The sequence below is a fragment of the Urocitellus parryii genome, chromosome 10 (genome assembly GCF_045843805.1).
Source record: "Urocitellus parryii isolate mUroPar1 chromosome 10, mUroPar1.hap1, whole genome shotgun sequence".
Taxonomy (NCBI): Eukaryota; Metazoa; Chordata; class Mammalia; order Rodentia; family Sciuridae; genus Urocitellus; species Urocitellus parryii.
In genome coordinates, this window is record NC_135540.1 from 98772013 (window position 1) to 98789018 (window position 17006).

General features: G+C 35.2%; 1 protein-coding gene across 8 annotated transcripts in view; it reads right to left on the bottom strand.

The window, feature by feature from the left end:
• Positions 1 to 17006, bottom strand: part of Adgrl3 (adhesion G protein-coupled receptor L3) — a 479419-nt gene that overhangs the window by 196251 nt on the left and 266162 nt on the right. For all 8 annotated transcript variants that reach the window (XM_077803548.1, XM_077803550.1, XM_026395016.2 and 5 more), the window contains one exon: positions 13403 to 13483. In XM_077803548.1, the coding sequence (XP_077659674.1) occupies positions 13403 to 13483 (81 nt within the window). The remainder of the gene's footprint in view (positions 1 to 13402; positions 13484 to 17006) is intronic.

The following is a 17006-nucleotide window of genomic DNA, read 5'->3' on the forward strand; positions in this document are numbered from 1 at the left end:
ATGATCTTTTGCCACTTTGCTTCTGGTGCAAGTGCCACCATTTATTACAATTAAAGCTGGAACTGGGTGGAAGATAGCCAGGTCAGAAATATTATGAGATAGAATTTCCTTTTTGGTAGCTCTTGCCTTTTGAATAGCATTAGAAAACTTTAGTGTGGTCCTGGTATCTAATGTAAATAAATTCACTCTCATACCATTGATCTGCATCATCAGCTTGTTACTATTTCCCTGTTTTGTAATGAGTTTCTTCCTCATCTGCTTTGTCCAATAATTTTATTGATTGCTAGGTAGCCTTTGAGATTTTTTTTTTCTCCCATGTCATTGGTTTTATTATCCCAGAACTAAGGTCTCACTGGAGAGCAGTTCAGACATTTTTAAAAAGATCTTTTTTATGGACAGGGACTTGGATCAGGAGTCTTCATAAGGGCTGAAGAGATCACTGTAAATGTGATCTTAAAAATACACATGGAGAGGTTCTGAATGTGTGTTCTTAAGTTTAAAGAAAAGAGACAGAAGGTTTTGCAGATGCCAGCAAGGAGTGCTACTTCTTAAAGCCTACAAAGTACTCATCCTCTGGCTCTCTTCTGATTCCCCTCAGTTCCTCTCTCACAAACCCACGCTTCTCCTTTCAATATCTTCTTTTTATTTTTATTTTTTTAGTTGTAGATGGACACAATATCTTTATTTAATTATTTTTATGTGCTGCGGAGGACCGAACCCAGTGCCTTGCATGTGCAAGGCAGGTGCTCTAAAACTGAGCTACAGCCCCAGCTCCTCAGTATCTTTTTTGTACATATCATTTGATAATGCCATTGTTAACTATACTTGTTTCTGTTGTCCAATTGAGAAGTCCTTTGTTTAAAAAGGTGTTAAAAACACAACATGAAATGTACCCCTAAGTTTTAAGTGTATGGTATCCCTAGGGAGACGTTTTGGTTTGTTTTGGTTTTCCCCAAAACCCTGCAACTTTATCAAACCCAAGCTGAAGTTCTTTAGCAATGAAAAATAGAGAATTTTACTTTTTATGGATATAGACATGTGTATCAGCATAATTGAGTGTGGACTTTCATGTCATAGGTTATTCACATTTTGCCCTTTTCTCAAATTTTACAAATATAAAACAAAACATCTTATATTTTAATATCCCAAAGGATATCAAATTAATTCCATGTGTTTAAAAGGGGGCTGGTATTAGAAGAAGGAAATTTACAGTGAAACTGACATGAATGGACTATTCATTTGTATGGCCACTAATTCCATAGGGCAACTGATCATAAATTAAGTGCCTGACATTCAGTAATAGATGATTACATCTGACATAATGAAGTTATAATGGAAGGTGTTCACACACTGCTTGACTATTAAGTGCCCATTTATTGTCCCTGCACCAGGTGTGATAGTGATAGGCTGTACAAATCATCCAGAAGAAATGTCAAAATAGGCTCCTGTGCTGATAAAGCACCACACATGTTTATTAATATAGCAGCTTGTCTTAGGACTGGCCCATCTGCTCATTGAAAACAAATCTTTTTCCTATAAATATTTCAGTTAAGAGCATGACCACTAGTAATGGTTTTCAGAGTGATAGGAATGGAAAGGGAAGAAAGGATAAAGAAAAATAGCTGAGTGTAAATAAAATATTATGCCCTTACTTTTACCTTAGATACGTTTACCAGAAGAAGGGACAGCGAGGTAGCTTTTAATATGGCATTTGCTTTAGATTAGTGCTGCCTGAGTGTAGGCCATCGTAAATGGCCCAGGCTGCAGCTGCTACGGATGCCAGGTGGGAAATGGCAAATTTCACCAATGTTTTCAAAGTACACATTTCAATAAAGTGCAAAATGAGGTACTCAATTAAGAAATCCTCTAGAGCAGTAGTTCATATCCATTTAAACTCATTGGAAAATATTTTAACGGGGTAGATTTTATAAAGAAAAATAATACCACAGATTCTGTTGGGGTGGGGTAATTTAAAAACTCTGAGGATTCGATTTTAAAAACTAATTTTCTCTAAGATACTAACATCAGGTTGTTATATAATAGAGGAATACAACAGAAGCAAAACTTGAATGTTTGCTCAATTTTTTTTTTTTTAAGTTTAGGAAATCAGAAGTACAAGGCTAAGACATTTTCCATCTGGTATCCGAGCTTTTATATGCTTGTAGTGCAGTCTGTGTGCTCTGTGTTCTCTCTTCAAGAATGGTTTTATCTAACAAACAAACAAACAAGTATGCCTGGAGGTGCTTCTCTCAAATGAACAAACAGATTTGAAATAAAGAAGTACAATTGTTCACAATACTGAAACAGAGAAAAGACATGGACCATTTGGTGACCAGAGGTGGTTCTTACTCTATTGCTTTGGTTTCATTTATTCATTCATTAAAACCTAAATAAAGCCTGGCAGGCATGCCTTTCAGGTTGTAGGGAAGATCTTCATCAGATCCAGTATCACATAAATCCAGTAGTCATACATTTCTAAATAAATTACATCTTGGGATAACTAACCATCTGATGACCAAAGGGCCAATTTAATTACTTAGAAAAGGCTAAAGGTCTCAGACACTCCTGAAATTATTTTTTACATCTCCAACAGACTGATAGGAAATAATTTCCAGTCATATGTCACGTTACATGTACTTTTAAAGAATTCATAATGAGGGAATCATCTGCACACGAATTGCCAGTCTTCCAGAACAGTGCCAATATCCACCCAAATTATCTAAAGTCAGAAGTCAAGGAATTATATTTATCTGTCAACATATCTAATCAATCGCCAGTCCTGTTATGCCTAAGTTACAGTGTCTATGAATCTACCAACTCTTCTCTGTTTCATTGCTTCTGTGATTCAGTTTGTACCCTCAATAGCCTTTCATGAAACAACCTACTAATTCTCTGGGCTCCCAATCTGCCCCCACTTAGCATTGGAGTCAACATTTTCTATGCAAAATAGTTGCATCAAGACTTTCTGTGTGTTTGATTCTTTGTGATTTCCTAATATGTCCAGGATATTAGAATTGCTATGCTTAGTACACAAGGAACTAGAATAACTGGGGTTATAATTCTTTCCTGTTTCTTTCTGGTTCACATTCCATTAATTGTTCAAACTGTCTCGTCACCTAGTTTCGAGGCAATGCAGGCTAACCTGCACAAAAAAACAAAACAAAAACAAAACAAAACAAAAAAAACCAAAAACAAACAAACAAAACATACTGAGAGCTTCAAAATCCACCATCCTTGAATCTATCATCATTCTTGCTTTTACTGGATCAATATTCCATATTCTTGCCTCGCATGAGAACCTGACCCTTGTGGGGTCAGCAAATGCAGCGTTTTCATTGGTTAAACAATGCTGTTATTCTGCAGAAACTGTAACCCTAGGACATTTACTGGAATCCAGCCATGTGTTTCCCAAGGCACTGCTTCTAAAGAGCTCAGCACTTAGTCCTACAATTTGAATTTGCCAGTTTCCAAACTCTTCTGCTACAACTGGACCAGAGAAAAGAAGTCACACATTACCCAGAGGCCAGTTACTAATGTGGAAAATGGAGGAGAAAGAAGGAAAGAGAATCTTCAGAGAACTGAAGTGGCAGGAGGGAATTCTGTAAATGAAATTTTAAGGAAAGGCCACGCCAATATGATTGGATTTGCTTCCCTCTAGGCCATTTTCCACCCTGAAGCTGGAGTCATCTTTTAAAAATCGAAATCAGATTATGTAGTACTCTGTGTAAAAACCCTTCAGGGATACTCACAGCTCTTAAAATAAAACCCCAACTCCTTTCATGTCCTGGAAGGCTCTTCAGGATCAGCAAACGATTCAGATCTCTATTCTTACCATGTTCTAGACATTATTTTATCCATTTATTTGGTGCCTTTTTTAAAAAATTTATACTTTCCCTGCTCTGTCTAGAGTATATGCTCCATGATAATAAAGCCTTGATAGACTTGTAAACTGCTCAATCCAGGAAAATATGAGGCCCTAACTACTATTTGCTTTGTGAACAAATGAATTAACACAGCATGGATTTGTACTTCAGGGCCCTTGTACATGCTATCCTTCAAGTTTAATTATGGCCAATTCACTTTCTTATTTCAGTTCAGTAGTCACCTCTCCAGAGTGACTTGACAGCTTTGGGAAATAGGCTGTGCCCAACTCTGAGTTACTCTGTGATGAATGAAACAACATCTTTTAGGCTGTGCCTAGCCTTGAGCTATTCCATTTTATAAAACACAGTTTACCCTGAGCTATTCCATTTTGCGTTCAAGGGCTTAAGGCAGAAAGACTTAGTGACTTGTCTGGGCACGTAGATAACCACCAGATTTTGGAGACATAGCATTATTGAAAGGAATAATAATTCCCAGCTGCACAGCATAATTCTAAGACATAAAATGATAAATAAATAATCGTGCTAATAAAGAATGACCACCTGTGAACTTACTATATTAAATCAGAAGAAGCTCATGGACACATGGATATATCAAAAAAAACAAAACAAAACAAAAAACAGTCTATGAGATTGACAAACAGACCACATGTAATCCTCTCTCCTGAACCCATCAAAAGGGAGAGGGTGAACAGGGTGAACAGGCCACAAACCTCCCAGTCTCTGTCCAGCCTTAGATCAGCTGGATCTCCCTGCTTCAGTTGGCCCACTTCAAAACTGCCTGCCTTTTAGACCCAGGCCTAAATAAGTTCATGGCTATAAGAGTACTGCACCCTGAACAAGTTCTTCTACTGGTTCCTCTTCTGATCTGACTACCTGCAATGACTCTTGGATGTGTATCTGCTTTCTGCCTTTGCTCTCAGTGCAGTCTTCTAAAATTCTGGCCACCTTAATTTGTTCTTAGCCTTTCTGTAACCTATCTACATCACCGTGTAAAGTGTTATGTGTAACTTGAGTGTTAGAGATATAAGTAATTGAGACTGGAATAAAAGAATCTATGACTGCCAGTTATGACTACTCAGTTACCTACAAGTACTGAGTTCCAAAAGATGAAAACATAATACCTGTGAATTTATTATCATCCAATAAATTCTGAGACTGTGGAAAGACACAAAGGTATCTGGTTTAAGTTAATGGCATAGCTCATTCATAACATCCACCCACCTTATATCTCTTTTATAAATATGACGATAATCTATCTGAAATCTTGATTTTTTGATCAACAACTTATTTATTATTCACTTCCCTGCTACAAGGTAAAGTCAACAAGGGCAAAATCTCTCTTCTCTTGTACTTTACTGGCTCTGCTCAGAAGAATATACTGCATATAGTAGGTATTTATTATAATGCAGTCACATCAAAAATTAATTTGATCTAATTAAACTGCACACATTTGAAAAGAATTTGTTGGAAGATTCCATTTGATTATTTAATAAGCATATGGCTCAGATAGACTGGAGAAAGAGTAATATGGTTCCTCAGTTCTGTCTGTATTCCCCCAGGTCCTATCACACAATTATCTCCATAACCAAGAAAGATCTGGGATATTTTTATATTCACATTTTCTAATATTCAGTAACAACTCACTGTTATATCCACCATATTTTATGGATTGCTGAGGATCAAACCCAGGGCCTCACACCTTTAAGGTAAGCATTCTACCAGTAAGCCATAGCCCCAACCCATAAGAAACTTTTTATAGGAGTCCTTACCTGCTAATATAAGATTCTAACCAGTGTATAATACATAACTGTATTTAAAAATTGCTTGTTGAATTATGAATATAAGTTGAAATCTTTCAGGATAGCTCAGAGAAAAGTTGATGTACAGTTTTGTTTTAGACTATAATAAGCTGATACATTGTTGGGACTTTTAGTTTACAACCTTTCACAAGGAAAACAATTAAAAAATAAGATTGAAATTGTATCCTAATTAAGCTGATAGAATTTAAGGAAGATAAAAACATTGAAAACTCTGTTGGGTACTGTTCTTGATCTTTCTATTGATGAGATATAACAAATTTCAGAGAAGAACAAGAGTATTGCTGCTAAATTATATTAACTAATGTTTATATAGCATTCTACAAGTCACAAGGCACTGTTATATTTGATAATTAATACTTAAGCTTGGGAAAGAGAGCTTTTAGAGAATATGAACTACTGTGGCTTTGGGATTTGTCCATGGTCACACAGTTAGCAAATTATAGTATCAGGATTAATTGTAAGCATGGGTATTCATGCTGTGTACTTCCATTTGACTCCATCCAAGGAACCCTAATGCTAAAATTAACAGCAAGGGATACTGCTTTTTGTTGGACTCTCAAGAATTTGAAATAACTGATGGACCCAGAGGCAGAACTAGCAAAGGGACCAAATGCCTCTAAGTGTATAGGAAATGCTGCCTGGGGCATGAAAGTGAAAAAAAAAATTATCTAATGTCAGTGTCTTCCAAACAAGGACATCCACTCTTTAGCAACTGTGAAGAAAAGATCCTCATTCTCCTAAATGTGATATGTAGGTGGACGTTGGACCTGTAATATTCTCTCCCATATTCACTAGGTATAAAAGATGAAGCTTAATATCAGATAATTGACTCTGAGAGTGAAAAGAACTTCATATTTAAGAATTTAATGAACAAATTTTTTCCATCCCTCTCTTCTAGCTCTATTGTCAAGACGTTATTGTTATAGTCAAAAAGATTCTTCTCTTCACAAGTGGTGGTGGTGGTGGTGGTGGTGGTGGTGGGGTGTGTGTGTGTGTGTGTGTGTGTGTACTCATACATGCACGAATTGCACGAATATGCCAAATAATTTGGAACTTTGCAGCTGTGAGTGTTCAGCAGGTGGAAATGAGAATGGCGGTTACATCTGGGGAGTCAAAGCAGGCCTTCTTCATTCTCTCAGGCTTTGCAGGTAGCAGCCAACACAACTCCCAGCCAGCTGTCTGCTTCAGGCAGGAAGGTAATTTGTTTTTACTACAAAGGTATGAAATTAATTTAGGGTGATTACATAAACATTAGCCATTGTGGGGAGAGAACTTTGAATATTTTGAAATAGGATATTTTATCACAAATAAAAGATAATAATATTTAGTATTATCTCATACAATTTACATTATCAATGATTGACCTTGAATTTGCAGTATGATTTTATACCATTTTCAGAGAAACAATACAACTTTTTATGAAAACAGTAAAAGGTTAACAGGATAGCAATAGAAAAAAAGATACTCTGTTGTGTACATGAAGACAATAGGCACTCAAAAGTTAGTTGTTGTGGGGAGTAAATAATAATGAGTGTTAAGATACTTGTGTAATATCTTAAGGTATAATGGAGATGATGAAAGGTATTTCTCAGAAAACAAACAATAAAACAACAACAACAAAAAACTATCCTGGAGACTTCCTCAAACTCTGCTAGTAATATATCTCATTAAGAACTACTTGTTTCAGTGTATAATACTGAAAGTGAAGTTGCAGTTCCTTTGGAAAGATGACACACTGTATAACAGATTCTTACAGGTGCCTAGGTTTGAATCCTGGCCCAATGTTTCTTACCCTTATGAATTTAAAGAACCTGTCTACTTTCTCAGTCACACAAATAATAATGATAATAATCATAATATGACCTGCTTCTTGGGATTTGGGAAATCAATGAAACAATAATCCATGTGAAATTCTTGGACTAGAGCTGGGAACAACTGACCAGTATTCACAACAGGTCTTTCAAAAAGGTGGTGTCTGTAAAAAGCCTAGATAATAATATGACTGGCTGTCTTTGGGAAGTGTAAGTGAAAGGATAACTGAACTAGTTTTATTACGAACATACTATTTACACCTAGTCTATATAGAGGCTAGAAATGTAGCTCAGAGGTACAGCAAATGCACATCTAAGCATGCATGAAGCCCTAGATTTGATCCCAGTACCATGATAAAAGAAAAAAAAAAGTTAATTTATATAATAAATGTTATTATTTCTATTGATTAGCAATACTTCTCTGTAAAAACTCATGATATTTAGAAAATGCTAAATATTTTATCTCAGAACAAGATTAAGCAACTATACTCTTCCTTTTCTGAATGAAACTAAAAGCAAAGTAAGAAAAGAAGTCCTGGAACCTTACTAGCAGTCTTAGAAGAGCTGAGCTAGAGAGTAAACTTAGGAGAAAAGGCACAGGGAGTCAGAGGGTACCATGTGGGGAAAGGCTAAGCTCAGAAATCTGCATCAGATCATAGATACCTAGTGACATCTTAATCCTGGTACTTCCCCTTTCCATAAGCAATAACTCCATCAGGGAAAAATCATATTTAAGTCAAGGACCATTATTCCTGGAGGTAACATGAGTCATATGGAACCTGAAAGAGATGTTCACATGACAGTATCAAGCCTTTATTTAATGTCCTCTGAGTTCCAGAAATACCATTGCATCAACCAATGTGGAAAGAGGTTTTTGGACCAGTTCTTCTCCTCTTCTTACTGGGGCTCATTTAGAGTTGACAAGGACAAGTCATCTGATCCTAAAGTGAAAAACTACCAGATCATTTTACATTCTGGGATAATTATTCTCAGCATATAAATTATATTCCACAAGGGGCCAACAAGAGTGCTATAACTTGTTTCAAATTCTTAATGTTAATTTTTAAACAACTCACATTCGGAAAGTATGTTATAGGTTTACAAAACCTTCAAAGTTAGGCCTGACAATATTGAATGATGAGTATATTTTAATATTATTTTTAGAATTTAATTTCAATTCAATTCAACCCAAATTCAATCAGTGTTTATATAGTATTATGACACTATGATTGATGCTAGAAATATGATCATGATTGATCATTAAGTTTAAATAAATAAGATCCTTCTGGGACTACATGAGACAGTATGCAGTAACTTTTGTTTTTTACAGGGTTAGATAAAAGGTACATAATAAATGAAGCTGTGTTTGTCATTAAAATAGCAAGCTGTACTCTCTGTATCTCAGAGATGTGCACAGCATACTTTACATGATACCCTCCTATCAAAAAATAATTATTAGGCATTCACAAGTGTAGGATAAGCGTGTTGAAGTACCATGACCAGAGAATTTTCATTTTCTTGGGATAAGCATAGGTAAAGCTAGGAAATTTATGTTCTGCCAGATAGTGTATACTAACCAGATTAGTTAGAAAAGCACCCGTTGTAGAATATTAGAGAATGGGCCTAGAAACGCTGGAATAACAATGCCAGATGTCACATTCCTATTTTACTTTAATCAGTTTGAAATGTTTTTATGTTTCACTAGCTGATACTGTGTGTTAACATCTCTAATTTGTGATGCTAAATCTTGGCTACAGTCTATTTTTAATGTAGATGCACCAGGCAGGACCATCTGCTTATTTTGAACTTTAAAAAATATTTTCAGTGTGTGGATTTGCTGAATGTAATTCAATTCGCACATGAAACTTAATGCTTGGCATTATTCTAGTTCATTGATTATGTGCCAATTGAACCATGTTTATATTACTCAGTCTATTATAGAAAAAAAAAACTGGAAAAAAATAGATGCAATTTTCTCAAATGTGAGCCAATATTTGAGCTCTTTTCTCAGAGTATAGATTGTAACTGTCAAAATTAGCAAATGTACAAACTAGTACATTTCAATATTAGACTTCTTATTAAGATACTACCTAAAGAAAGACTATACAAAATAAATTCAATATAGTGAAACATTCAAAATATCATCTTTAGTAATATAAATGGAGGACATCTTAGAAGTTAATATCTTTTTTTGTAATTCACATGAATTTATCCAACTTTACTTGCTAGCGATGTGAAGAACTCCTAGTTGTACAGGAAAACAATGACACAAGCAAATGAAAAAGCAAAAATGGCACATTCAACCGAAGGGAGTATGATGGGTTATGTCTGAATACCCAACAATGTATGCCTCTGCTCGGGACTCTAATTCAGCTTCTACACCAAGTCCCACACAATCACTTTTCTTGAGTGGTTCTGCCTGTAATATAGACAGAATTTTAGAGAAGGATATTTTGCATATGAATAGCTAGGAGGCAAAATAAAAGATTCAAGAAAGAAAAATTGGAGGGACACATGACTTGGAGAACTCCAATACTTAATGAGCCCTACTAAGAATTACAATGCAATTATTTACCAATTTGCCACAAAATAACCAAAATAGTATTTCTTTCATTTCCACTTGTATAAAATGGGAAATGTGTCTCAAAGACATGTAGAATTTATTTTCATAGTGAAATATATAACCAATCCCATTAAAATAAGTACAAAATTGTAACAAACCTGTTTTAATAATGAATGGCTAAAAAATAACACTACTTCCAGATGAAGCTATTTTTTTTAAAGTCCTGATTAATGGGACATATGTCAAGAAAAATTACTATAATGGTGAATGCTGATTCAGGACCTTATTTTTATTAAGTAGTTTATAGTGAAGGCTGTGACTATTTTTCTATTTATAGTGGCAGCTCTGGTTAATTACCTTGTAATGTATTGTGACATTAATGCACTAGTAAACTATTGGAATTTACACCTCTATTCAGTAATAAAATCTGTAAATTGAAGAATGCACATAAAGTTATCACAAGCATAAATTATGTGACCAAATACCATGTATGATCACATTAGATTTAAAGAACAGAATCTCTCAAATTTACTCATTAGTGGATAAGTGCCACTGAATTTATATACAACAGCTACTTTGCAATTGTAGAGAATACATTTTATTTAAGGGTATTGTGTAAGTTGCTTCTACATTTTCCTTATGGTTAGTAAGACATTACTGGGCATATGTCAAAAAGAAATACATTATGATAAATAAATGCAGCCCTAGCATATAATACATTTCCATAAAAAATTACAGTGAAAATGAGAAAAGGTAGGATGGTGACATACAGAATAAACCCAAAATGATTCATGGATTATAGAACATGAAAAGAAAGAAGGTAATGTTGTGTTAGTGTGCATGTATATACACACACATCATTCATTTTCAAAATAGAGTTGTTGTTGTTGCTTTATTTTGTGGTACTGGGAACTGAACTCAGGGGTACTCTATCACTGAGCTACATCCCCAGACCTTTTTATTTTTGAGACACAATCTTGCCTCATTTGCAGAGTTTCTCCTTGAACTTGCAATCCTCCTGCTTCAGCCTCCTGAGTAGCTGAGACTAAAAGGATGCACCACTGTGCCAAACTCAAAATAGTTTTAAAACACAATTCCATGTTTACCAATAATTACTTCATGGTCAGAAACACATTCCTAATTGCCCCATCATCGTCTGTCTGAACTGCTGGATAAACTTCCTCTGTTAATTTCTTCGCTTATCAGATCACTATCTATAGGAACATCAGAGATGTTTTCTTTATATGAAGAACTGAAATGTTATGATGTAATACATCATTGACTTGGGGGGAAAACACCCAAAAGTACTTCATGGTTCTTTTTTTCCAAACTCCTTAGTAAAGAATACAGAAACCTTCACAGTCTTAATTACATTATTCCATTTTTTTTTCTCTGTAGAATTGCTCCCATGTTATTGTACATCCTGCATACTACCTTAGAAATACCACACAATTTCATACATCCACGTTGTGGTTCATTCTGTTTCCTTTTTGTGGGATTCCTTTTTCATCCCTGCCTCCTTTTTCTCTTAAAAAACATAAATGCATTTTTCAAAATCTAGACTGTTAGTCATTTGGACAGAAATCACTGGATGAGTTGCCAATATGTGTCAAGCATAGACCAATGGTTGGAGAGAAATAATAATCATGGTACCCTCTGCCCTCCAGGAGCATACAGATAAGAGAGGGAAACATGCATGCTGCTCTATCAAATACAATGCCTTAGTTATAATGGAAGGAAGCACAGACAGAGGCATAGAGCTCCTCCCTTCTGAGGAACTGATAATACAGTAGTGCCTTGACAAGCTGGCAGAAATTTATTAGACAAGAGGTTAAAAACCCTGGACATAAAACATGCTAAGAAATAATCAGATCTAATTTTTTTTTTAAAATCAGGTGATACTTTCAAAAAAAAAAAAAAACAAGTGCTGCATTAGCTAAAACCAAAAAGTGACCTTGGGATAACTGGTATTTATAAAATTTGAGGACATGTTTAAAAAACATTAGTTTTTTTGAGCCAGGCACAGTGGCACACACCTGTAATCCCAGCGGTTTTGAAGGCAGAGCAGGAGAATTTTCAAGATGGAGACCAGCCTGGGCAGTTTAGTAAGACCCTGTCTCAAAAAAATAAAAGGGCTGGGAGCATAGCTCAGAGGTAGAGTGTTCTTGGGTTCCATATCAGTACTGCAGAAAACAAACAAACAAAATCTGCTTTGATCTCTTTTTATGAAACATTTTTTATGAAACATTCTGAAAACCATAGATAAGTGCTTCATTCTTTCTTTTTTTCTTTTTTTCTTTATTTTATCAGGGATTGAACCCAGGACACTTAACCATTGAGCCACATCTGCAGCCCACTTTTAGTTGTTATTTTGAGACAGTCTCACTAAGTGAATAGGGCTTATTAAGTTGCTGAGGCTAGCTTTGAATTTGTGACCCTCATCCTCAGCCTCCCGAGCCTCTGGGATTACAAGCATATGATGCTGTGCCCAGCAGGATAAGTGCTTTTTTAAAAGCACAAAAAATAATTCTCAAATTGTGCTTTTCTTTGGTATTGGGGATTGAAGCCAGGGGCACTTAACCAATGAGCCACATCTCCAGACCTTTTTATTTTTTATTTTGAGACATGGCATTGTTAATAACATTGCTGAAGCTGGCTTTGAACTTGTGGCTCTCTTTCCTCACCCTTCCAGGTTGCTGGGATTACAGGCATGCACCACCATGCCAAGCATCTCTACTTGTATTTTGAATCATTTAATTTTAACCTTTGGATTTTCATTTTGTATGACTATTCAACAAAGCTTTAACTAAAACATCAAGTGGCACCAATTTGAAAATACATAATTTAATTTTAAAACTAAGTGATTTTAGTAATAATAAAATAACAAATGGAATCACAATAAAATGACAATTTCTAAAAATAAATGTGTCATTATGCTTTTGATCAAGATATTATAATGTGAAAGACAGGATAATGGAAAAAAAGAAAATTCTTGTAAAAAAGTAATGTTATCTAGTGATCTCAACTTGTCCACCATTAGTTGAATAACTATAGATCCCTGTTTTATGAAGCTGCTGTATTCTGGTTATATTTTGGCTTACAAGTATTCCCCAGAACAATAGCTCACACTTTCAAATATAAGAAAGACTCTCTGTTCCCAGACTACTCACACACTTTATTTTTTAATCCCTGCTTTTTAAACAATCACTGCAGTACAAAATACATATTTACAACTAACTGTCTTTAATTACTGAACCTCATCAAAGAATGTTGATCATTGATGAAACTATTGTTTCTTTTTTTTTTTAATAGGGAAGAACTCACCTCTAATAGGGGGTCTCTCCAGCTCAGAGTCAAGGTGAATTGGTGGAGAGATATAGGAAACCTGTCCATGATGTGCTTGTCCTGTGGACACAAAAGGAAATGTTAAGACATAGAAGCTCTGTCTTATTACGCCTTTTGTTCTTATGATGTCATATTTTTTTATAGGTTGTTCAAAACATTACAAAGCTCTTGACATATCATACTTCATACTTTAGATTCAAGTGGGTTATGAACTCCCATTTTTGCCCCAAATACAGATTGCAGAATCACATCGGTTACACATCCACATTTTTACATAATGCCATATTAGTAACTATTGTATTCTGCTACCTTTCCTATCCTCTACTATCCCCCCTCCCCTTCCCTCTCCTCCCATCTTCTCTCTCTACCCCATCTGCTGTAATTTAATTCTCTCCCTTGTTTTTTTCCCCTTTCCCCTCACAACCTCTTATATGTAATTTTGTATAACAATGAGGGTCTCCTTCCATTTCCATGCAATTTCCCTTTTCTCTCCCTTTCCCTCCCACCTCATGTCTCTGTTTAATGTTAATCTTTTCCTATTGCTCTTCCTCCCTGCTCTGCTCTTAGTTGCTCTCATTATATCAAAGAAGACATTTGGCATTTGTTTTTTAGGGATTGGCTAGCTTCACTTAGCATAATCTGCTCTAATGCCACCCATTTCCTGCAAATTCCATGATTTTGTCATTTTTTAGTGCTGCGAAATACTCCATTGTGTATAAATGCCACATTTTTTTTATCCATTCATCTATTGAAGGGCATCTGGGTTGGTTCCACAGTCTAGCTATTGTGAATTGTGCTGCTATGAACATCGATGTGGCAGTATCCCTGTAGTACGCTCTTTTAAGGTCTTCAGGGAATAGTCCGAGAAGGGCAATAGCTGGGTCAAATGGTGGTTCCATTCCCAGCTTTCCCAGGAATCTCCATACTGCTTTCCAAATTGGCCGCACCAATTTGCAGTCCCACCAGCATATTTTCTAGCTCTCCATTGAATTAATATTCACTTCAGAGTTTAGACAAATCTTCTCAAACATAAATATAGAATAAATCATCCAAACATCACCCAAATAAATTGTTGCTTCAACAAGTCTTCCTCTCCTTTTATTTAAATTATAAATGTATTATGCAGTGATACTTTAAAAACGAGTTATAAGAAAAATGAAATGGAAAAACTTCAAAGACATAAAAAATTCAAGTTCCCATTTTTTATTGCTAGATTAAACAGATATTAAGTGCTCTGTCAACCTGCTTTCAATATTTGTAGTCATTTTATTGCAGAGAAGTAATAAACAATTTGCAAACTGGCACTCAACATACAGATGACACTTTGAGTAACATTTATTTAGACCACTTGACAGCACTGATTAACTTATATTTTACCTTGAGGATTTTCTTCCATTATTTGAATAGATAAAACATTCCTACCTGCTTATTGTATTTGATGGAAAAACAAGAAGGAGTCATAGTTTAAAAAGCAAATAGCTGGATTTATTCTCTATTTCTAATAAAGCATTCTATCTTCTCACATACTTAAATGTAATATGCTTTTTGTCTTATGAGTTTAAGTGCTAGTTGATTTGGAAGTCAAAATGGTGATTTTAAAAAACTGTTAGCATTTTCAAGACCACTCTGGACAACACAGTTATGCCCTGTCTTAGGGAAAAAAAAAGCTAGCTTAAATACAATTTTTTTCTAATACTCATAGTAACTATAGTTTATATTGATGATGCAGCAAACCATTAGGATTTTGAAGCAAGGAAGCATAATTACAGAGTCGGTTCATTTTCTAAAGCTGCTTTATGTAAAAAAAGGTTTGGGTAGAAGTGAAGAATCCACCACTTCCTTTCTACATGGGAATATGCAGTTATATTTCTCACATTTACTATAGCAATTTACAGGGTTGTTAATCTCTTTTCCTAAACAAGGAAAGTTAATGATACATAGATTATGATAACAGTTAGAGTAACCTTCCCGTTTCAAGTAATATTCGACTTGTAATAAACTCTGCTGATTCCTCTTATGAGGCACATTTCAAATAATTAATATGGCTCCCTGTTGATAGTAGCTGCTGTTTCTCCCAACATTTTCCCAGCTAACAGCAGAGACAGTAGAGAAGCTGTAATATACACAGTCCCTCATAATGGTAACAAAGAATATTGCACATCCACTAACCATGTTTCAGTGGAATACTAAAGCACTATTATAAAAGGAACAAGTTACCAATTGTGCACTGTTAGCAGTCTATGTTTAATACCGCTTATTAAAAACTTCAGATGATCTTTATTATAAAACCACCTGTTTAGCTAGACTACACACTTGGCTGCAAAGACATTGCTATTTTTAAGGTCCTGAATCATTACATATGAATTGATTTGAAACTCTGTGGTTCCTTATAAACAGAAATAATATATATCTTTCACTTTATATAGGCTTGAAACAGCCTCACACATAAAAAACATTAATTTCATGTCTACAGGAATAGAGCCTTCAAAATATGACAATAATTACAAAACATCTCTTTTATTCAACCACTATCACTATGAGGATCATGTACTTTGCTAATATATACATAATTTTAAATTTTAAAAAAAGCAGAGAAGATTAAGTGTCTTGCTCAGGCACATGCAACCAATAAAAAGCAAGTCCACAATGTTGTGACTACAAATCTGGTGTTTTAATTTATATCATAATACTCTTCTCAAAGAAAATCTCATTGTACTAAACCTTGGGAAAGTCACATATACAGAATTTAGTGATGAAACTCTGTCAAGTAAGAGCTTTTGGAACTATCTCCCTTATGCAGGCTGAAGTAAGCAGTTCAGTTAAATGCCACATTTGCTTCTCTTCTGGGGATGAGCAAAGAGCTTCAAGGGTGCTCAACACAGATAGTGTAGGTAGCACACAATCACACAGCTACGTATATTTCCTAGATGGGCGAGACAGATAGCAAACAGGCAAGGGAATGAGGTTATGGATAGTCAAGACCTGAAGCCGGTTTTCTAAAATCTTTATTCTCTTTTCAAGGAGAAATCTAGATGACCGCAAAATGCGGTGTGTCAAGGAAAGCCAAAGTGGTTGGGATGGACAGAGACTTAAGGCTTAGAGGAAGACCAGAAAGACAGCAATAGTTTTAAATTTGTTGATAAGAGAGTTCTGATCCACAGAACAAAAGCTATTAAAGATTTTCATTTTACTTTATGTCAGGGGCACTCAGTTTTTTATCCACAAAATACTTAATTATTAATAGAGCCTATTCTAATCTGTGGCTAACTAAGGAAATGCTTCCTAGAGAAGCAGTCACTCTTCATCAGGAGGTACACATCAGAACATGGGGAGAGGGCTGTGTATCCTGAGAAGACTCCACCCCCTCTGCAAGCTCCATTTGAGTCCTTAAGAATTACTGTAAACAAACTAGTAATTATGACAAAATCATAAATAAATTCCATAAGCATTCATCTTAGATGTGATGGTGAATAATTTCAACTAAAAATATGATCAGGACTGGGGATGCAGCTCAGTGACAGAATGATTGCCTAGCATGAATGAGGCCTTGGGTTCAACCCACAGCAATGAAATGTTAAAAAAA